Below are 23,418 nucleotides of genomic sequence, written 5' to 3'. Positions count from 1 at the left end.
TTTCTTTTCTTTTCTTTTCTTTTCTTTTCTTTTCTTTTCTTTTCTTTCTTTTTTTGAGACAGAGTCTTGCTTTGTTGCCCAACCTGGAGTGCAATGGTGCGATCTCAGCTTACTGCAACTTCTGCCTCCCAGGTTCAAGTGATTCTCCTGCCTCAGCCTCCCGAGTAGCTGGGATTACAGGCATGTGCTACCAGGCCCCGCTAATTTTTTGTATCTTTAGTAGAGATGAGGTTTCACCATGTTGGCCAGGCAAGTCTCAAACTCCTGATCTCATGATCTGCCCACCTTGGCCTCCCAAAGTGCTGGGATTACAGGCGTGAGCCACTGCATCCTCCCAGCCTTGTTATAATTTTCTTTTCATTTTGTTTTCTTTTTTGAGACAGAATCTCACTCTGTCACCCAGGCTGGGGTGCAGCGGCATGATCACGGCTCACTGCAACCTCTACCTCTTGGGCTCAAGCGATCCTCTTGGCTCCTGTTTCCTGAGTAGCTGGATCTACAGGTGCATACCACCACACCTAGCTAATTTTGTTTATTTTATAGAAACGGGGTTTGCTATGTTGCCCAGGCTGGTCTTGAACTGCTGGACTCAAGCATTCTTCCCACCTTGGCCCCGAAAATGCTAGCATTATAGGCATGAGCCACTGCACCTGGCTCTTTTCTCTTGTTAATCTGTCTTTTGCTATAGGAGTGGTGGCTGTTCCTTACGATGGATGAGGAAAGGTATCACATTTTTCTGCCACTACACTGCCTTTGGGAATTTACAGTTCAGCCTTCTCTGAGTTCCCTCGTATTTGCAGTAAACAGTAGTGTACTAGAGCCAGCTCTTAGCAGCTTGCAATTTTTAGGAATTTTGTGAGCCAGTTGTCAAACACAACCTTCATTAAAAATCAGATTACAGTCTGGGTATGGTGGCTCATGCCTGTAATCCCAGCTTTGGGAGGCTGAGTCAAGGAGGATTGCTTGAGCCCAGGAGTTTGAGACCAGTCTAAGCAACATAATGAGACCCCATTTCTACAAAAAAAAATTAGCTATGCATGGTGGTATGCACCTGTAGTCCCAGCTACTCAGGAGGCTGAGGTGGGAGGATTGCTTGAGTCCAGGAGGTCAAGGCTGCTGTGAGCTGTGATCGTGCCCCTGCACTCCAGCCTGGGTGACAGAGGGAGACTATGTCAAAAAATTAAAAAATCAAATTACATAAATTTACAATTAAATTATATTAAAACTAAAGATAGTAGACTCCAGACTTATCACACCCTAATTCTTTTACTATGTCTTCCCATGATTTATGTCCTTAAAGGTTTTTGTGTCGATTCTATCTGTATGGTAGAAATATTGTATAGTGAGCACCTCTTTGCAACTCCATGTTCAGTGACATCGCAGTGGGAGCACATAAATAAGAAAGTATTTACACCACAGAAATCAGCAAACCTGACAATTGAGTCTCACCTATTCCCACTCCCTCACAGTTCCCCACGCACAACTCCCAGCAACCTATGAAGGGATAGTGTGTGTTGACAGCCACATAATTAAAGAAAAGATGCCGAATCTCTAGATTCTCCTACAAAGGAAGAAGACAAATAGAGAAGCTGGTTTGAACCTGAGAGGGGTCCTAGAGCTATGCACTAACAGGGTACAAGTTTTAAAGTAAATTTTTAAAACTTAACTCATTCTTTATGACTTTAGAATTTCATTTTTAAAAACGTGTTTTTAAATTAAATGCCTATTTCAAAAATAAAAGCAGAGTATTCATTTTGAACTTTGGGGTTTGCTTTTTGTTTTGCTTTGAGTTGCTGTTTTATGAGCTCTGCGGTTTTAAAAATGAATTATAGGCAGAGCTCAAAAGAGTTGAGCTCCATAAAGACAGTGCCGCGACAAGTGAGAGTCAGGCGGGCACTAGGCGGCTCTGTGCCTCACTGAGGAACAATAACCAAACGTGGGCAAAGGAGATCTTAAGAGGCCAAGAGGCAAAATGCCATCATATGTATTTTATGTGCAAACTTGTCAGGAGGAGCATAAGAAAGAAGCAGCGCATGCTTCAGTCCACTTGTCAAAGTTTTCTAAGAAGTGCTCGGAGAGGTGGAAGATCATGTCTGCTAAAGAGAAAGGACAATTTGAAGCTATGGCAAAGGCAGACAAGGCCCATTATGAAAGAGAAATGAAAACATATATCCCTCGTAAAGGGGAGACAAAAAAGAAGTTCAAGGATCCCAATGCACCCAAGAGGCCTCCTTCAGCCTTTTTCTTGTTCTGTTCTCCATATGGCCCAAAAATCGTAGGAGAACATCCTGGCCTGTCCGGTGGTGCTGCGAAGAAACTGGGAGGGGTGTGGACTAACACTCCTGCAGATGACAAGCAGCCTTATGAAAAGGCTGTGAAGCTGAAGGAAAAATATAGAAAGGATATTGCTGCATATTGAGCTAAAGGAAAGCCTGATGCAGCAAAAAAGGGAATTGTTGAGGCTGAAAAAAGCGAGAAAAAGAGGAGAAGAGGTTGAGGAGAGGAAGATGAAGATGGTAATGATGAGTAAGTTCTAGTGCAGTTTTTTTTTTCTTGTCATTAAAGCATTTAACCCCCCTGTACACAACTCAGTCCTTTTTTCTTTTCTTTTTTTTTTTTTTTTTTTTTTGAGATGGAGTCTTGCTCTGTTGCCAGGCTGAAGTGCATGGCACAATCTTGGCTCACTGCAACCTCCACCTCCTGGGTTCAAGTGATTTTCCTGCTTTAGCCTCCTGAGTAACTGGGACTACAGGCGTGTGCCATCACGCCCAGCTAATTTTTGTATTTTTAGTAGAGACGGTGTTTCACCATGTTGGCCAGGATGGTCTGACTCTCTTAACCTCGTGATGCACCTGCCTCGGCCTCCCAGAATGCTGGGATTGCAATTGTGAGCCACTGCACCTGGCCACAGCTCACTCCTTTTAAAGACAAAAAATTGAAATGTAAGGCTGTGTAAGATTTGTTTTTAAACTGTACAGTGTCTTTTTCTTTTGTATAGTTAACACACTACCAAATGTGTCTTTAGATAGCCCTATCCTGGTGATATTTTTAATAGCCCCCATACTGTACCTTGTTTGGTATATTATGGGGGTTGTAAATTGGCATGGAAATTTAAAGCGGGTTTTCATGGGTGCACAGCACCAATTAATTATGAGATGGTAGCTTTTCATCTTCAGTTGTCTATGATGCAGCTTATATGAAATAATTGTTGTTCCGTTAACTGAATACCACTCTATATTGTAAAAAAAAGAAGTTGCAGCTGTTGACATTCTGAATGCTTCTAAGTAAATACAATTTTTTAATTTTTTTTAAGAGACGGGGTCTCGCTATGTTGCCCAGGCTGGAGTGCAGTGGCTATTCACAGGCATGATCCCACTGCTGATCAGCATGGGAGTTTTGACCTGCTCCATTTCTGACTTGGTCCGGTTCACCCCTCCTTAGGCAAGCTGGTGGTCCCCCACTCCCAGGAGGTCACCATATTGATGCCAAACTTAGTGTGGACACCCAATCGGCATAGTGCACTACAGCCCAGAACTCCTGTGCTCAAGGATCCTCCCACCTCAGCCTCCAGAGTAGCTGGGACTACAGGCACGCGCCACCGCGCCTGGCTTTTTATTGCTATTGTTGTCCTTTAAAAAAATGAATTATAGCCAGCCAGGCATGGTGGACCACCCCTGTAATCTCAGCACTTTGGGAGGCTGAGGCGGGCGGATCACAAGGTCAGGAGCTCGAGACCAGCCTGACCAACACAGTGACACCCTGTCTCTACTAAAAATGCAAAAATTAGCCAGGCATGGTGGCGTGTCCCTGTAATCCCAGCTACTCAGGAGGCTGGGGCAGGAGAATCACCTGAACCCCGAAGGCAAGGGTTGCAGTGAGCCAAGATCGCCCCACTGTCTTCCAGCCTGGGCAACAGAGTGAGACTCTGTCTCAAAAAAAAAAAATTGTAAACTATTTCAGACATGGAATAAATAATAATTTGAATTTTAAAGGATAATAGGATTACAGGTTGAGTATTCCTTATCTGAAATGCATGGGATCAGGAATGTTTCAGATTTTGAATTTTTTTTTTTAATATTTACATATACATAATGAGATATCTTGGGAATGGGATGAAACTTATCTATGTTCATATGTACATTATACACATATCCTGAAGGTGATTTTATAAAGTATTTTAAATCATTTTGTTCATGAAACAAAGTTTTGACTGAATCCTTTTATTTCTATTTTTATTTTTTATTTTATTTTTTTCTTGAGACAGAGTCTTGCTCCATTGCCCAGGCTGGAGTGCAGTGGCTCAGTCTTGGCTCACTGCAACCTCTGTCTCTTAGGCTCAAGTGATTCTTTTGCGTCAGACTCTTGAGTAGCTGGGATTACAGGTGCCCGCCACCACACTAGGTTAATTTTTGTATTTTTAGTGGAGATGGGGTTTCGCCATGTTGGCCAAGCTGGTCTCAATCTCCTGACCTCAAGCGATCCACCCACCTTGGCGTCCCAAAGTGCTGGGATTACAGGGGTGAGCCACAGGCCTAGCCTTTTTTATTTTATTTTTTTTCTTGAGACAGAATCTCACTCTGTCTCCCAGGCTGGAGTGCAGTGGCATGATCTCGGCTCACTGCAACCTCCACTCCCTGTTTCAAACAATTCCCCTGCTTCAGCCTCCTGAGTAGCTGAGATTACAGGAGCACACCACCACACCCAGCTAATTTTTTTGTATTTTTAGTAGATGGGGTTTCACCATGTAGGCCAGACTGGTCTCAAACTCCTGATCTCAGTCAATCCACCTGCCTCAGCCTCCCGGGATTACAGGTGTGAGCCACTGAGCCCAGCCCTATTTTAATTTTTTTTAGAGGCAGGGTCTGCTCTGTCACCCAGGCTGCAGTGCAATGGTGCAATCATGACTCATAAGCATGAGCCACTGCACCCAGCCTTTTTTTTTTTTTTTAAAGACTAGTCAAGTGCAGTAGTAGAACAAGGTGTTCCATTTGTAACTGACTGTGAACAATCTATTTAGGTAACTCACTACCTTCGGACCAACGTGACTGCATTTTGACTGGGACTGGTTACACGAGGTCTGGTGTGGAATTTTCCACTTGCATCATCATGTAGGTGCTCAAAATTTAGATTTAGATTTTAGATATTTGGATTAAGAGTACTCAACTTATATAACAATCTCCTGTTCACTCTCCCAGTGCATAATAAAGTGGAACTAGTAATTTCTCTCTGACTAAACTATAGGTAGTGGAAAAACCATTGAAATTGACATGAACGATTAAGGTAGCACTTTGGAAAGGTCAGTTTGCTAATCCCACAGTAAGCGCTCAAGAAGCAAGAGATTTTTGCAGTAGCACAGGAAGCCCTGAGGCAAACTGTGCCAGTATCAGCTTCAGAAAACAGTAATGGGGAAAAAAATTGGATGTGGTGATGGGCAAGAAATTGAAAAGTATCAAGATAATTTCAATGAACTGAAGTATGACAGTATCTGTGACTGTGAATTCTTGACCACGCCTCCACCCATTCCTGGAGGGCTTATTAAAACATAGGTTACTGTTGCTCTACCAAGAGTTACTGATCTTGTAAATTTGGGGGTGGATCCCAAGAATTTGCACTTCTAACAAGTATCTGATGACCCACAGCAGGTGCTCAAGAAGCAAGAAGTTTCTTGCTGCTTTTTATTTTTTGAGACATGGTCTCACTGTCATCTGGGCTGGAGTGCAGTGGTGTGATCATGGCTCACTGAAGCTTCGACTTCCTGGGCTCAAGAGATTCTCCCATCTTAGCCTTTCTAGTAGCTGGGGTCATAGGCACACGCCACCATACCCAGCTACCTATTTATTTATTTCTGGTAGAGTCAGCATCTCACTATGCTGCCCAGGCTAGTCTCGAACTCCTGGGCTCAGGAGATCTTCCTGCCTTGGCCTCCCAAAGTGTTGGAATTACAGGGGTGAATCACCATGTTTCTTCTTGAGGATGTATCCAGGTGATGCTGATGCTGCTGGTCTGGGACCACACTTTCAGAACCACTGCCTTACAGTGGTTCTGCCTTACAGTGGGACCAGCCAGTTTTTTGAGAATGTATCCAGGTGATGCTGATGCTGCTGGTCTGGGACCACACTTTCAGAACCACTGCCTTACAGTGGTTCTGCCTTACAGTGGGACCAGCCAGTTTCTTCTTGAGGATGTATCCAGGTGATGCTGATGCTGCTGGTCTGGGACCACACTTTCAGAACCACTGCCTTACTGCAGTTATTTTGCTAATGCCTCAAAGACATCATTATTAAACCAGCAGGGGGAGACAGTATACAACAGAGCCTCTAAAAATAAAATGCCTGAGAGTACTAAAACTCCTTGGAGTTATGGTGTTGCCATGGAGACCACTGAACTATTTTGGAGAGCAGCGTGTAAATTGACATCAGGTGAAATAAATTTCAGGTGTTTATGTAAAAAATCATTTTGGTAGAAATAATGTCTAGATTATGTCATGCCATAGTGTCTTGGTTAAGAACTTGGAATGTGGCTGGGCGCGGTGGCTCACACCTGTAATCCCAGCACTTCGGGAGGCCGAGGCCGGCGGATCACACGGTCAAGAGATCAAGACCATCCTGGCCAACATGGTGAAACCCTGTCTCTATTAAAACAACAGTAACAACAACAACAACAAAACCTCGAAATGTGGAGTCAGCTCTGCCACTTACAAGCTATGGGGATCTGGAAAAATTACTTAGTCTTTGATCTTCTTTGATTTAAAAAATGTCCTGTGGTATAGAATTGAAGGGGTAAAGGTCTTGGAACACTGGGTATTATTAAATTATTATTAGTTATTAAAATTCTAAGTAGTTACTTAGTACTTTAAGCTCTTTAGCCTACTCCAAATTTAGAAATAGTCTAAATACGTTGCTATATTTGCTTTTTAATAACCAGCGCTCTCTTTATTCAGGTAAGTAATTGAAAACATCTAGAAGTTAATTAGTTGCTTTGTAAATCCTAACCTCTTTCATTCAAAATACCTAAGGTAGACGGGCCTTTATAAAAGTGCCGGGCTCAGAAAACTCTGTATTATATCTACGAATCCAAATTTTATTGATGCCCAAAGTCTAAGAGTGTTTCCTGGACTTTGAGCTTTGAGATCGAACGAAACAGATGGATGCTGGCTTTGACTAGGCAGGGCACTTACGTGGGGTCTGGCCAAACCAGGCCCAACCCAGCCAGCCCTTCGGTAGAGTCAGCATCTGCTGGGCATGAAGATCCGTGTCGGCTCCTGCATTCCGCCAAGTTCAGGAACCTGGCAGGGGCCTACCGCCTCAAAGGGACATACCTGTCGATCACCCCGCTCTTACTGGCCAGGGCCGGATATTGGCCTCCTGGCATCAGCGGCGTGTCCCTGGCCAGAGCCCAGGCCAGCGTGGGGTGACGTCATCGAAGGCGTGTCCCAGCCCTGCAGAGCGGTGGGCGGGGCCTGCGGGAAGGTGTGTCGGGGGCTGGTTGGAGACGCGGGCGGCGGGGCCGGGGCGGGGCCAAGGTGGCGGTGACGTCACGGGGCGGGGTGGAGGCTGGCGCGGGTAGGTAAGCGCAGCAGCGGGCGGTGGCGCTCATTCCCGGCTTCCAGCCACGCTGAGCCGCCTCTGTCTTGGAGATTCTCAGTGCTGCGGATCATGTCCCTAAGGGGCAGTCTCTCGCGTCTCCTCCAGACGCGAGTGCATTCCATCCTGAAGAAATCCGTCCACTCCGTGGCTGTCATAGGAGCCCCGTTCTCACAAGGGCAGGTGAGAACCGGCACCTGGCACCGCCGGGCAGGAGCCTCCGCCCCCCCAGAACCTGGAGACAGCGGCGGTGGGGTGCGGGGTACTGGGAGGCGAGGAGAGAGGATGGGGAAAAACGGCTAGGGGAAGAGCTGGCGGGTTCCGGCGATTGGGCACCGTGGGAGCACGTGGGACTTTCCCCGAGAGAGGATGGAGAGGGAGGGAGGGTTGGAGGGCACCCTGTATAAGATGAGGGCGAGTTTCTGCGGCCTTCCTAGAAAGAGCGAGAAAACGGTGGATGCAGCTTGGGGTGATGGAGGGGAGAGGAGGAGGAAGAGGATTCCTTGGAGGGGCTGGAGGGAGCGAAACTGGCCAGAATCCCCGGTGGAGAATCGATGGATGAGGTTAAAGGGAGCGACCGAGGATTTAAGTCTTCTGGATCCAGTCTCTCCGAATGAGCATTAACTGGGAGGGAAATTGGAGCTGGCCTCTCCTGCGCGGGAGGCCGGCAGGGGCTGTTTTGTTCTTTTCAATGAAGGAAACCTGCAGTCGGGAAGGCTCAGTCATCGAGAAGCCGGGTCTCCGGCCCTAGCCAGCCCCAAACACGCCCAGTTCCCGGATCCTAACCTGGCTCCGCCTCTCCCGTCTAGGCGTGTACAGCTGATGTGGTTCCAACAAAGGGGTTGGTTCCCCCTCCTTTCCTGCAAGTGTTTGAGGAAATGACCAGAACTTAGAGGTGAAAGGACAGTCATAGATGGAAGGGCTAAGGCTATCACGGTTTTCAGAGGAACCTGCTGGGAACTAAGTGTACCAAAATGGGTTTTTTGTTTGTTTTTCAGTCATCTTCCCTACCTCTAACTGTAATTTGTGTGATTGACAGAAAAGAAAAGGAGTGGAGCATGGTCCCGCTGCCATAAGAGAAGCTGGCTTGATGAAAAGGCTCTCCAGTTTGGGTAAGTGGTTGGAGTTTTAGATATTTGTGCAGGTCTAGTAATAGATCCCTTCAGGGCCTTATCTCTGACATCTAGGGACTACACGGCTATGTATTTAAGAACAGTTCCACATTCCGCATCCTCTTTTGGGTTCCATCTGCAGCTTAAGATCTATCAAGGAGTCATCAAGGAAAGTTTTGTTGCAATCAAGAGTAAGTGTGTTGGAAGGCAAGGAGGTAGAATGAGGCAAGGTCTAAACAGCTGTCAGTGAATGGAAATGATGTTAAGAACAGTAGCTCCAGCTTCAACTGCACAGTCAACAATTCCCCTTAGAATTACATTTTCCTAACTCAATCTTGAGATGCTGATGATTCATCAGTCTTGCCAGTTTCCTGTCTTCAAATTATTTCCTCTCCAGGGTTAATAGCTTTATTACTAGAAGCAGTAATATAGGTCTTATAGACTTATAGATCTTATAGAATATCTGTGTTTTGCATGGGGTTTGTTTTCTTGAGACGGACTCTCATTCTGTCACCCAGACTGGAGTGCAGTGGTGTGATCTTGGCTCACTGCAACCTTCACCTTCTGTGTTCAAGCTGTTCTCCTCCCAAGTAGCTGGAATTACAGGCGCATACCAGCACACCTGGCTAATTTTTGTATTTTTAGTAGACACGGGGTTTCACCATGTTGGCCAGGTTGGTCTTGAACTCCTGACCTCAGATGACCTGCCCGCCTCAGGCTCCCAAAATGCTGGGATTATAGGTGTGAGCCACCATGCCCAGCTATAAATGCCATTTCTATAGTATTGGAGAACCTTCTCTTAGTAACAGCACCAAATATGAATACCTTTATGAGCTGGGCACGGTGGCTCATTCCTGTAATCTCAGCACTTTGGGAGGCTGAGGCAGGTGGATCACCTGAGGTCAGGAGTTTGAGACCAGCCTGACCAATATCGTAAAATCTCTTCTCTACTAAAAATACAAAAATTAGGTATGGTGGCATTTTAGTAGGAAAGAAACTAGAAATTAGGCATGGTGGCATGCACCTCCAGCTACTCAGGAGCCTGAGACAGGAGAATTGCTTGAACCTGGAAGGCGAAGGTTGCAGTGAGCCGAGATCGTGCCACTGTACTCCCGCCTGGGCAACAGGGCGAGACTCCATCTCAAATACACACATACATACATACATACCTTTCTGGGAGGAAGGTTCTTCCTTATATCCAATCTAAATGTTTCTAGCCACTGTTCAAGGCCATTTGCTCCGTTCATGTTTGGATCATTCACGTACCTTTTCTGGTGATATAAGTGCAAAATGTGAGGCAGCAGGGAGATTATGGAGATAGTAACACAGAATCGAAGTTAAAGCCCCACTATTGCTCTGAAATCTCTTCTGCTAGTCATAAGTCCATTGCAAGTGAAGTCATCTCCTTCCCAAAGCCAAAGAATAATGAAGTCACTGAAACTGCCTTTAGTTGAGGTGTCCTTCGTGTACCTCCGCCTACATATGGATATGTTGACTTGGAGTCAATACTCAAACGTTGTTTCTTTATTAAGTAATTGCAGTTTCCTCTTTACTAAGGCCTCTCTTAGTCATTTTAATAACTCTCCAAGTTCACCACCAAAGATTAAAGACAAACTGCTAAGATTTAGTTGTCTTTTAATGTGTCGCAAGTTACCTAATGGGAGGTGGTTTTTATTCCCACCTATAAATGAGCATACTGTCTCTTAAAATAGCTTGTACACACTGCTGTTTTAAAAGAATCATTTTACACTGAAGACGATGATCTCTGGTTATCACTATTTTTAAATCCTGGAGACATCTCTGCAGTCCATCTGAATTTGGCCAAGCATTGCTCAGATTGCTCTACCGTCCGTAGATTCTGTCTTAAGAGACTCCTGACAAGAAGCAGCTTCAGCCTCTTCTGGAGGAGACCTTTATGATAATCAGCTGAGGCTGCTGAATGAGGGGGGAAGGGCACATTTGTAGCAGTTTCTCTTACTCATGCTTTGTAGACCTCCTTTCCTGTCACAGCTCTTGGTATTTTTCCACTCCAACCCAGGTGGAGCCATTCTCTTGTAAATATTGCTCCCTCTACTGCTTCCTCTTTAAACTCCTAACCTAAAGTGATGAAGCTTCAGTTTATGCGGCCTTCCCTTTTACTTTTTTCCTCAAATATCTTTAATTGTACAATTATATCCTTACTGTGTAGCTGATTGGTAGCTCCGTATCACCTGAAATAGAATCTCATCGCCTATTAAATAACATTGTGGCACTCAGCAGATTTCTAGCATATGGTTTTGGCTAATCTGGATTATGTTGGAGAAAAGTACCAAGAGACATTTCAGTGGCCCTATTCCTAAACAGTACCAAAACAACTTAAGTCTTTTGAGCACTTTCAAATAAGCAGCATGGGTCAAATTTCAAGGGAGAGACCCATGAAAAGGTAACTTTCACAATCCCTTTGTTCCTCGCCTTTGCTCTGATGTCACAGGCTGCCGGTGTTACCATAGCATGAGTGAAACTTCCTGTTTTCTCTCAAATGAAGGTATTTGACTTAGTGTCTGGGCTTGTTTTATTTCCTTGGGCTTAGTGAGGACACTCAATAGTTCTCTCCAGTAACCCTTTATTTTTCTTTGAGAGAGGGTCTCACTCTATCACTCAGGCTAGAGTGCAGTGGCACAGTCACAGCCTACTGCAGTCTCAACCTTCTGGACTCAAGCTATCCTCCCACCCTAGCAGGTAGCTAGGACTGGATATATATATATAAATTAAAAATATATATATATATTTTCTTTTGTAGAGACAGGGTCTCACTATGTCTGGTCACGAACTCCTGGACTCAAGCAATCCTCCCATCTTGGCCTCCCAAAGTGTTGGAATTAGAGGGATGAACCACCATGCCTGGCCCACTTATTTTAGTGTATAAAGAGGACCTAAGAGAAATGAAAAGGCATTGCTCTGGCAAGGCTGAGGAGCAGTATATCCGCACCTGATTTTGATTAGCTCTGACAGCCATGGTAATTTGTGAGCTCTGGCCAGCTGTTACCATGTGAGGAGTGAGCTTTGTATTCTTTTCTCCAGTTTTTCAAGAAAAAACAGAAATTTGCATTTTAATGGGAAATCTGTATTGTTTTAAAATACTGTATAGTGACGCAATTGAAAATGGTGGTGTAACCTCCACAATTGTTACCATAACCAAAGTCTCCGGTTCTGTTATTTCACTTAAATCAACATGCTATTTTCACTTACTTCTGACTTTAGCCTTGTGCTGAGCCATGTATCCATTCAGTCATGTTCACTTGCTAGTTATGTTTTTCTTCTTACACATGAAAATAAATTCGTAACTGTTAGAAGCTCAAAAAAAAAAAAGAAAGAAAAAGAAAATGATGGTGTAGGGCTTCCAAAAATGGAAAGAGAACTATATTAGTTTGTTCTTGCATTTCTGTAAAGACATACCTGAGACTGAGTAACTTATAAAGAAAAGAGATTTAAGTGACTGATGGTTATGCAAGCTGCACAGGCTTCTGTTTCTGGGGAGGCCCTAGAAGAATCACAATCATGGCGGAAGGTGAAGGGGAAGCGAGCATGTCTTATATGGTGGGAGCAGGAGGAAGAGAGTGAAGAGGGAGGTGCTACACACTTTTAACCAGATTTCATGAGAACTCTATCATGAGACAACACTAGGGAGATGGTGTTAAACCATTAGAAACCACCCCCATCATCCAATTACCTCCCACCAGGCCAGATCTCCAACACTGGGGATTACAGTTCAACATGAGATTTGGGTGGGAACACAGAGACAAACCATATCAAGAATGTTGGCAAAAATTATCAGAATCAGCTTTTTCAGAACTCTGGAAATTAACCAAAGGCTTGTGCAATCTGGGGAGCATTTATTCAAGAACAATGTTGAATCTCAGTAAGAACATTAAGATTTGTGGCTTTTCAACTTGCCCTGTTCTCATATTGCCTTTTCCCAGATCAGCCATAGCCTGGACAACCAGTAGCCTGCAATCACAGTAAAACCAGGAGGCTGGAAGTTACTGGAAAAGGGAGAACAGAGCTGATACTCCTCAGAGACCATCCCTAGAGAACTGTCATTTGACTGGTCTGGTGGTCAAATTGCCCATTCACAAGGCTGTCTTTATTTGAACAACACAAGTCAGTAGAGAAAGAATAGTCTTCAGTAAATGGTGCTTGGACAACTGCATATCCACATACCACCCCTCCAAAAAAAAAAAAATCCCAACCTCACACCATATACAAAAATTAACTCAATGGACCAAAGTCCTAAATGTAATGCTGAAGCCATACAACTGTTAGACAACATAGGACTGAATCTTCGTGACCTTGGGTTAGGTGTTGGTTTCTTAAATATCCCACCAAAATCACAAGTGATAAAAATAAATTCGGCTTCATCTAAATTAAATACATCTGTGTTTCAGAGAGCACTATTGAGAAAGTGAAAAGACTTTATCAATGTAATGGGGAAAAAAAGGAGAGAAAAGGTAAAAACTGCCCATAGAATGGGCAAAATATTTGCAAATCATATGCCTGGTAAGATTCTAGTGTCTGAAAAACATAAATAAAATATCAACTGTAAAGAGACAACCCAATTTAAAAATTAGCAATAGATTTAACTAGCCATTTCTCCAAAGAAGTTATACAAATGAGCAATAAAAATATTACTTATTATGGAAATGCAAATTAAAAACTACAATGACCAGGCATGGTGGCTCATGCCTGTAATCCCAGGACTTTGGGAGGCCAAGGCAGTCAGATTATTTGAGGTCAGGTGTTTGAGACCAGCCTGGTTAACATGGTGAAACTCTGTCTCTACTAAAAAATACAAAAATTAGCTGGGTGTAGTGGCACATGCCTGTAGTCCCACCTACTTGGGAGGCTGAGGCAGGAGAATCTCTTGAACCTGCGAGGCAGAGGTTGCAGTGAATGGAGATCATGCCACTGCTCCAGCCTGGGTGACAGAGTGAGACTCTGTCTCAGGAAAACACAAAACCAAAAACAACTACAATGAAATGCCATTTCACACCCACTAGTATGGCTATGATAAAGAAGGTAGACAACACCAAGTGTTGGTGAGGGTGTGAAAAGATTGGACCTCTCATATGCTACTGGTGTGAATGTAAAACTGTCGAGCCACTTTGGAAACATCTGGCAGATCCTCAGAGTTAAATGTATAGTTACTGTATGCTCAAGCAATTCTATTCCTATGTATATACCTAACAGAATTTAAAACATATGTTCACACAATTTTTTTTGTTTGTTTTTTGAGACAGAGTTTTGCTCTTTCACCCAGGCTGGAGTGCAGTGGCACAATCTCGGCCTCAGCCTTCTGAATAGCTGGGACCACAGGTGAGCATCACCACACCCGGCTAACTTTTGTATTTTTAATTTTGTGATGTTGGCCAGGTTGGTGTCGAACTCCTAGCCTCAAGTGATTGACCTGCCTCGGCCTCCCAAACTGCTGGGATTATAGGCATAAGCCACTGTAACTGGCCATACCCAAACTTATATACAAATGTTCATAGCATTATTCATAATGCTATGAATAATATGGAAACTATCAACATGCTATCAGCTATCAACATGATATCACATGCTATCAACATGTGGAAACTCAAATGTACATTAATTGAATAGGTGAAAATCTAACATATCCATACAATGGAGTATTATTCAGCCATAAATGGAATGCTACAATACAGATGAACCTAGAAAACATGCTAAGTGACAGAAGGCAGACACAGAAGGCCACATGTTATATGATTCCATTTATATGAACTGTCTAGAATAGGCAACGCCATAGAAACAGAAAGGAGATTTGTGGTTCCCAGGAGCCAGGAATGACTGTTAATGGGTATGGGTTTCTTTTTTGAAGGAAACATTCTTTTTGATGGAACTGTTATGGAATTAGGTAGTGTCGATGGCTGCACAACTTCTTGAATATTTTAAAAACCACTGAATTATAAATTCTAAAAGGATGAATTATATGGTATGTGAATTATATTAATAATAACAAAAAAAACTAGATAGGCAATTGTGATCAGTAAGGATACACACACACACACACATCACACACATATATATATATGAAAGTTCTGAATTGCTAATATTGATCTATTTTGTGACTTGGGTAGTAACTAGGGTGTTTACAACTTTTATATTTATGTAAGTTTTATGTGTTTATATTTTATGAAATATACAATAAAGACACATTACAAATCATGTCTCTTGATAGATATGGATCTTTTCAAGCTCTAGTTTTGGGCATTGAAAAGAGATGAAACTGGTATCTCTAAGGTGTCTTTTGAATGGCTTTATATCTTTGGGACAAGAATTGGTTGCTAGGTTGACTCAACAGCAAATATCAGTGATGTTTCTGAAGACAGTGTAGGGCTGTATGATCCAGCAAACCTTCTTCCTCTGCCACTCACACTCTTCTATTAAACACTTAGCAAGGCATAGTGGCTCATGCCTGTCATCGCAGCACTTAGAGAGGCCAAGGTGGGAAGATCACTTGAGACCGAGTTTAAGATCAGCCTGGACAACGTAGCAAGACCCCATCTCTACATTTTTTAAGGGTGTATTTCCACAGCAAGGAAAAAATGAAAGTACAGCATCTGTCCCACTCCCCCCTAAAAAGACTTTGCCTAGGGTCTAGGGTCTGCATCTGTGATTGGAAGCTAAATTATTGGAATGGGCTTGTTTGTTTAAGGTTAGTAAAGTTCTGGGTTCTTTGATTTCTAAAGTCATTCTGATGTGTATTTGGAAAAGTAAATGTCTAGTAAATTGGCTTTATATTTCCTTTGGGGATCCAGCATAAAACCAAACCTGCTTTGGATGTTATCTGTGCCACAGTGCCCTTGGGGGATGGGTCACCTGTAACAGAGGAATAGGAGCTGAGGCATGAGCTGAGAAGTGACATCACTTTAGGGCCCTCTCCAATCCCACCTGAAGTGTCACTAATAGTGACCTATTTCTTTGGGTTCATGCTTTTCATTTTTCAGGCCCCCTTTATATTGCAGATTCTTTAATTTTATACATGGGGTCTCACTATGTTGCCCACGCTGGAGTGTGGGGGCTATTCTCAGGCATAAACATAGTACACTACAGCCTCAAACTCCCGGACTTCAAGCAAGCTTCCCACCTCAGCCTTCTGGGTAGCTGGGATTACAGATGTGCACCACTGTGCTCGGCCGCAGATTCCTTTTGGAAGGTGAATACGTTATCAATAATTTGCTAATGCCTTAGTAAAAACTTATGTCAGTGGTGTACCTGCATATAGAAAAATCTGTAATAGATGCTATTGGGATTTGGCAAATTTCAATGTAGCCATATATTTCCCATTTGTGACAGCAAATATTTTAACTTAATACCTCTTATTTAACTTATCAAAAGTTTTTTGATACTTAACATTTACCATCTTCTAGACAGTGTGCTAGGCATTTGCTATTATCCCATTTTCGTAATTTGTAAAAGGCAAATTTTGACCACCTGAGCCATTAGGATGGCTACTATCAAAACAGAAAATAAGTATTGATGAAGATGTGGAGAAATCGGAACTCTTGTGGAGTATCGGTAGGAACATAAAATGGAGCTGCTATGGGAAACAGTATGCAACTCCTCTAAAAATTAAAAATAGAGTTATTGTATGATTTAGCAATTCCACTTCTAGGTATGTACCCAAAAGGATTGAAAGCAGGATCTTGAAGTAGTTGTGTACCCATGTTCATAGAAGTATTAACAATAGCCAAAATGTGGAAGCAACCCAAGTGTTCATTGACAGGTGAATGGAAAAACAAAATGTGGCATAATGGGCTATCATTCAGTCTTAAAAAAGCAGGGCTAGGTGGGGTGGTGCATGTCTGTAATCCCAGCACTTTGGGAGGCTGAAGCGGGAGAATTGCTTGAGTCCAGGAGTTTGAGACCAGCCTGAGCAAATTAGCGAGACCCCATCTCCACAAAAAGCAAAACATTAGCTAGGTGTGGTGGTGCATGCATGTAGTTCTAGCTACTCAGGAGGCTGAGGCAGGAGTATTGCTTGAGTCCAGTAGGTTGAGTCTGTAGAGAGCTATGATCATACCACTGCATTCTAGCCTGCCAGCATGGACAACAGAATAAAGAAAGCCTTGTTTCTGTTTAAGAAACAAAACAAACCTGACAGATGCTGCAAGGTTCACCCTTAAGGGTGAACCTTGAGGACATTATTCTAAGTGAAATAAACCAGTCACAAAAAGACAAATACAGCATGATTCCATTTATATGAAGTTTTTAGAGTAGTCCAATTTATAAAAACAAAGTGGAATGGTATTACTAGGACTTGGTGAGAGAAAGAAATGGGGACTTAATTATTGCTTAATGGGTACAGAGTTTGTTTTCCCAAGATGAGTTCTGGAGATGGATGATGGTGATAACGGTTAGTTACACAATGATGTGAATGTACTTAATACTACTGAACTTAATTTTATGTATATTATCACAATTTTTTTTTTTTTTTTTTTTTTTTTTGAGCTGGAGTCTGGCTCTGTTGCCCAGGCTGGAATGCAGTGGTGTGATCTTGGCTCACTGCAACCTCCGCCTCCTAGGTTTAAGTGATTCTCCAGTCTCAACCTCCCAGGTAGCTGGGATTACAGGTATGCACCACCATGCCTAGCTAATTTTTATATTTTTAGTAGAGATGGGGTTTTACCATGTTGGCCAGCCTGGTTTCGAACTCCTGGCCTCAAGTGATCTGCCCGCCTCGGCCTCCCAAAATGCTGGGATTACAGGCGTGACCCACCGCACCCAGCCTACTATCACAATTTAAGAGAAAACATTTAAATATAGAATGTATATTAAGAACAAGGAAGATCACCTGAAGTTCTGGCTTCTCAGGACCATAATGCTGTATATCTGAAAACTCTTCAACTTGTTTTTCAGCACGTTGTTTTGATCTGTAAATAAATGCTGATAATTTTTTTTTTTTTTAAGGGAAGTATAGGGGCTGGGCGTGGTGGCTCATGCCTGTAATCCCAGGACTTTGGGAGGCCAAGGCAGGTGGATCACCTGAGGTCAGGAGTTCCAGACCAGCCTGGCCAACATGGTGAAACCTTATCTCTGCTAAAAATACAAAAATTAGCCAGGCGTGGTGGTGGTGGGGCACCTGCAATCCCAGCTACTGTGGAGGCTGAGGCAGGAGAATCGCTTGAACCGGGAGACGGAGGTTGCAGTGAGCAAGATTGCACCACTGCACTCCAGCATGGGCAACAAAACAAGACTCTGTCTCAAAAAAAAAGCATGACCTGAGGAGGTTAAGAAACTTTCCCAAGGTCAGTAGTAGAGTTCAGAAGTAATTAAGAACCTCATTTCTTGCCATATAAAACCGGAATCTTAGATTGTCCAATCAAATTCTCAGTCTCCTCGGCTCTTACTGCAAAAGAAGAAACTGTACTACCCAGCTTTCTTTTTAATAGAAATGTTATTTATAGTTTATAACGAATGCACTGCATAAGAACTCTGTAGCTTCATTACTGTGAAATGTATTCACGATCCTCCAGTGAAAGTGAAACATTCTCAAAGACTTGTGTTAATGAAGACTACACAGAAAACCTTTCTAAGGATATGTGTGGATCCGATAAATACTTGGCAAATGTTTGAGTTACACATTCTTTTTTTTTTTTTACAAAATTTCTGTCACTGAGTGCCTTTTCTTTTTTTTTTTTAAGTCTTTTTTTAATTGCATTTTAGGTTTGGGGGTACATGTGAAGAACATGCAAGATTGTTGCATGGGTACACACATGACAGCGTGATGTGCTGCCTTCCTCCCCTTCACTATATCTGGCATTTCTCCCCATGCTATCTCTCCCCAACTCCCCACCCCCCACCATCCTTCCCTATTTCCCCCCAATATACCCCAATGTCTGATGCTCCCCTCCCTGTGTCTATGTGTTCTCATTGTTCAACACCCGCCTATGAGTGAGAACATGTGGTGTTTGATTTTCTGTTCTTGTGTCAGTTTGCTGAGAATGGTGGTTTTCAGGTTCATCCATGTCCCTACAAAGGACATGAACTCATCGTTTTTGCTGGCTGCATAATATTCCATGGTGTATATGTGCCACATTTTCCCTGGCCAGTCTATCATCGATGGGCATTTGGTTGGTTCCAGGTCTTTGCTATTGTAAACTGTGCTGCAATGAACATTCGTATGCATGTGTCCTTATAGCAGAATGATTTATAATCCTTTGGATATATACCCAGTAATAGGATTGCTGGGTCAAATGGAATTTCTATTTCTAGGTCCTTGAGGAATCGCCACACTGTCTTCCACAATGGTTGAACTAATTTACACTCCCACCAACAGTGTAAAAGTGTTCCTATTTCTCCACATGCTCTCCAGCATCTGTTGCCTCCAGATTTTTTAATGATCGCTAACTGGCGTGTGATAGTATCTCAATGTAGTTTTGATTTGCATTTCTCTAATGACCAGTGATGATGAGCATTTTTTCATATGTTTGTTGGCCTCATGTATGTCTTCTTTTGTAAAGTATCTGTTCATATCCTTTGCCCACTTTTGAATGGGTTTGTTTGTTTTTTTCTTGTAAATCTGTTTTAGTTCTTTGTAAATTCTGGATGTCAGCCCTTTGTCAGATGGGTAGACTGCAAAAACTTTTTCCCATTCTATTGGTTGCTGATTCACTCTAATGACTGTTTCTTTTGCTGTGCAGAAGCTGTGGAGTTTGATTAGGTCCCATTTGTCTATTCTGGCTTTTGTTGCCAATGCTTTTGGTGTTTTGGTCATGAAGTCCTTGCCTACGCCTATGTCCTAAATGGTTTTGCCTATATTTTCTTCTAGGGTTTTTATGGTGTTAGGTCTTATGTTTAAGTCTTTAATCCATCTGGAGTTAATTTTAGTATAAGGTGTCAGGAAGGGGTCCAGTTTCTGCTTTCTGCACATGGCTAGCCAGTTTTCCCAACACCATTTATTAAACAGGGAATTGTTTCCCCATTGCTTGTTTTTGTAAGGTTTGTCAAAGATCGGATGGTTTTAGATATGTTGTGTTGCGTCCGAGGCCTCTGTTCTGTTCCATTGGTCTATATCTCTGTTTTGGTACCAGTACCATGCTGTTTCAATTACTGTAGCCTTGTACTATAGTTTGAAGTCTGGTAGTGTGATACCTCCCGCTTTATTCTTTTTGCTTAGAATTGACTTGGCTATGCGGGCTCTCTTTTGGTTCCATACGAAGTTTAAGGTGTGTTTTTTGCAGTTCTGTAAAGAAGGTCATTGGTAGCTTGATGGGGATAGCATTGAATCTATAAATTACTTGGGCAGTATGGCCATTTTCACGATACTGATTCTTCCTAACCATGAACATGGAATGTTTCTCCATCTGTTTGTGTCCTCTCTTTTTTCGTTGAGCAGTGGCTTGTAGTTCTCCTTGAAGAGGTCCTTTACATTCCCTGTTAGTTCTATTCCTAGGTATTTTATTCTCTTTGTAGCAATTGTGAATGGCAATTCGTTCTTGATTTGGCTCTCTTTAAGTCTGTTATTGGTGTGTAGGAATGCTTGTGATTTTTGCACATTGATTTTGTATCCTGAGACTTTGCTGAAGTTGCTTATCAGTTTCAGGAGATTTTGGGCTGAGACGATGGGGTCTTCTAGATATACAATCATGTCATCTGCAAATAGAGACAATTTGACTTCCTCCTTTCCTATTTGAATACCCTTTATTTCTTTTTCTTGCCTGATTGCTCTGGCTAGAACTTCCAGTACTATATTGAATAGGAGTGGTTAGAGAGGGTATCCTTGTCTAGTGTCAGATTTCAAAGGGAATGCTTCCAGTTTTTGCCCATTCAGTATGATATCGGCTGTTGGTTTGTCGTAAATAGCTTTTATTATTTTGAGATATGTACCGTCAATACCTAGTTTATTGAGGGTTTTTAGCATAAAGGGCTGTTGAATTTTGTCAAAGGCCTTCTCTGCATCAGTTGAAATAATCATGTGGTTTTTGTCTTTGGTTCTGTTTATGTGGTGAATTACGTTTATAGACTTGCGTATGTTGAACCAGCCTTGCATCCCCGGGATGAATCCTACTTGATCATGGTGGATAAGCTTTTGATGTGCTGTTGCAATCGGCTTACCAGTATTTTATTGAAGATTTTTGCATCTATGTTCATTGTGGATATTGGCCTGAAGTTTTCTTTTCTTTTTGAGTCTCTGCCGGGTTTTGGTATCAGGATGATGTTGGTCTCATAAAATGATTTGGGAAGGATTCCCTCTTTTTGGATTATTTGGAATAGTTTCAGAAGGAATGGTACCAGCTCCTCTTTGTATGTCTGGTAGTTTTCGGCTGTGAACCCATCTGGACCTGGGCTTTTTTTGGGTGGTAGGCTCTTAATTGCTGCCTCAACTTCAGACCTTGTTATTGGTCTATTCAGGGTTTCAACTTCTTCCTGGTTTAGGCTTGGGAGGAGGCAAGTGTCCAGGAATTTATCCATTTCTTCCAGGTTTACTAGTTTATGTGCATAGAGTTGTTTGTAATAATCTCTGATGATGGTTTGAATTTCTGTGGAATCTGTGGTGATATCCCCTTTATCGTTTTTTATTGCATCAATTTGGTTATTCTCTCTTTTCTTTTTTATTAATCTGGCTAGTGGTCTGTCTGTTTTGTTGATCTTTTCAAAAAACCAGCTCCTGGATTTATTGATTTTTTGAAGGTTTTTTTATGTCTCTGTCTCCTTCAGTTCTGCTCTGATCTTAGTTATTTCTTGTCTTCTGCTAGGTTTTGAGTTTTTCTGATCTTGCTCCTCTAGCTCTTTCATTTTTGACGACAGGGTGTCAATTTTAGATCTCTCCTTGCTTCTCCTGTGGGCATTTATTGCTATATATTTTCCTCTAGAGACTGCTTTAAATGTGTCCCAGAGATTCTGGTTTGTTGTGTCTTCATTCTCATTGGTTTCGAAGAACATCTTTATTTCTGCCTTCATTTCATTGTTTATCCAGACAATATTCAAGAGCCAGTTGTTCAGTTTCCATGAAGCTGTGTGGTTATTAGTTAGTTTCTGAATTCCGAGTTCTAACTTGATTGCACTGTCTGAGAGACTATTTGTTATGATTTCCATTCTTTTGCATTTTCTGAGGAGTGATTTACTTCCAATTATGTGGTCAATTTTAGAGTAGGTGTGATGTGGTGCTGAGAAGAATGTATATTCTGTGGATTTGGGGTGGAAAGTTCTGTAAATATCTATTAGGTCTGCTTGATCCAGGTCTGAGTTCAAGTCCTGGATATCTTTGTTAATTTTCTGTCTGGTTGATCTGTCTAATATTGACAATGGGGTGTTAAAGTCTCCACTATAATTGTGTGGGAGTCTAAGTCTCTTTGTAAGTCTTTAAGAACTTGCCTTATGCATCTGGGTGCTCCTGTATTGGGTGTGTATATATTTAGGATCATTAGCTCTTCTTGTTGCATTGATCCTTTTACCATTTTGTAATGTCCTTCTTTGTCTCTTCTGATCTTTGTTGGTTTAAAGTGTATTTTATCAGAGATGAGAATTGCAACTCCTGGTTTTTTTTTTTTTGCTCTCCATTTGCTTGGTAAATCCTCCTCCATCTCTTTATTTTGAGCCTTTGTGTATCCTTGCATGTGAGATGGGTTTCCTGGATACAGCACACCGATGGGTTTTGGCTTTTTATCCAATTTGCCAGTCTGTGTCTTTTGATTGGGGCATTTAGTCTATTTACAGGGTTAATATTGTTATGTGTGAATTTGATCCTGCCATTTTGATGCTAGCTGGCTGTTTTGCCTGTTAGTTGATGCAGATTCTTCATTGTGTTGATGCTCTTTACCATTTAGTATGTTTTTGGAGTGGCTGGTACTGTTGTTCCTTTCTATGTTTAGTGCCTCTTCAAGGAGCTCTTGTAAAGCAGGCCTGGTGGTGATGAAATCTCTGAGTACTTGCTTGTTTGCAAAGGATTTTATTTTTCCTTCACTTATGAAGCTTAGTTTGGCTGGATATGAAATTCTGGGTTGAAAGTTCTTTTCTTTAAGGATGTTGAATATTGGTCCCCACTCTCTTCTGGCTTGTAGGATTTCTGCTGTGAGTCTGATGGGCTTCCCTTTGTGGGTAACCCGACCTTTCTCTCTGGCTGCCCTTAGCATTTTCTCCTTCATTTCAACCCTGGTGAATCTGACGATTATGTGCCTTGGGGTTGCTCTTCTTGAGGAATATCTTTGTGGGGTTCTCTGTATTTCCTGGACTTGAATATTGGCCTGCCTTGCTAGGTTGGGGAAATTTTCCTGGATGATATCCTGAAGAGTATTTTCCAGCTTGGATTCATTCTCTCCGTCACATTCAGGTACACCTATCAAATGTAGATTAGGTCTTTTCACATAGTCCCTTATTTCTTGGAGACTTTGTTCATTCCTTTTTACCCTTTTTTCTCTAATCTTGCCTTCTCGTTTTATTTCATTGAGTTGATCTTTGACCTCTGATATCCTTTCTTCTGCTTGGTCAATTTGGCTGTTGAAACCTGTGCATGCTTCATGAAGTTCTCGTGTTGTGTTTTTCAGCTCCATCAGTTCACTTATATTCCTCTCTAAGTTGTCTATTCTCATTAGTATTTCATCAAATCTTTTTTCAACGTTCTTAGTTTTTTTGCATTGGGTTAGAACATGTTCTTTTAGCTCACAGAAATTTCTTATTACCCACCTTCTGAAGCCTGATTATGTCAAATCATCACAGTCATT

At 42.3% G+C, this 23,418-nt stretch overlaps 1 protein-coding gene, 1 long non-coding RNA gene and 1 pseudogene across 2 annotated transcripts in view; 2 read left to right on the top strand and 1 right to left on the bottom strand.

The window, feature by feature from the left end:
• Positions 1-3,600, bottom strand: part of LOC116528549 — a 9,306-nt gene extending 5,706 nt beyond the window's left edge. Inside the window, exon 1 of the long non-coding RNA XR_004259085.1 lies at positions 3,560-3,600. This is a non-coding gene — a long non-coding RNA (uncharacterized LOC116528549). The remainder of the gene's footprint in view (positions 1-3,559) is intronic.
• On the top strand, positions 1,383-2,518 carry LOC116528547 (annotated as a pseudogene).
• A 3,615-nt stretch (positions 3,601-7,215) lies between the features above and the next one.
• The window catches only part of ARG2 (arginase 2), a 40,026-nt gene continuing 23,823 nt past the window's right edge, over positions 7,216-23,418 (top strand). The window contains exons 1-2 of the mRNA XM_032245832.1: positions 7,216-7,766; positions 8,623-8,695. Coding sequence (XP_032101723.1) covers positions 7,656-7,766; positions 8,623-8,695 — 184 coding nt within the window. The 5' untranslated portion in view covers positions 7,216-7,655. The remainder of the gene's footprint in view (positions 7,767-8,622; positions 8,696-23,418) is intronic.

This window comes from Sapajus apella, unplaced genomic scaffold, assembly GCF_009761245.1.
Source record: "Sapajus apella isolate SASKATOON/1434 unplaced genomic scaffold, GSC_monkey_1.0 scaffold59, whole genome shotgun sequence".
In the NCBI taxonomy this organism is placed as follows: domain Eukaryota; kingdom Metazoa; phylum Chordata; class Mammalia; order Primates; family Cebidae; genus Sapajus; species Sapajus apella.
The sequence above is the reverse complement of the archived record's forward strand: the minus strand, read 5'-3'. Positions and strand labels throughout refer to the sequence as shown.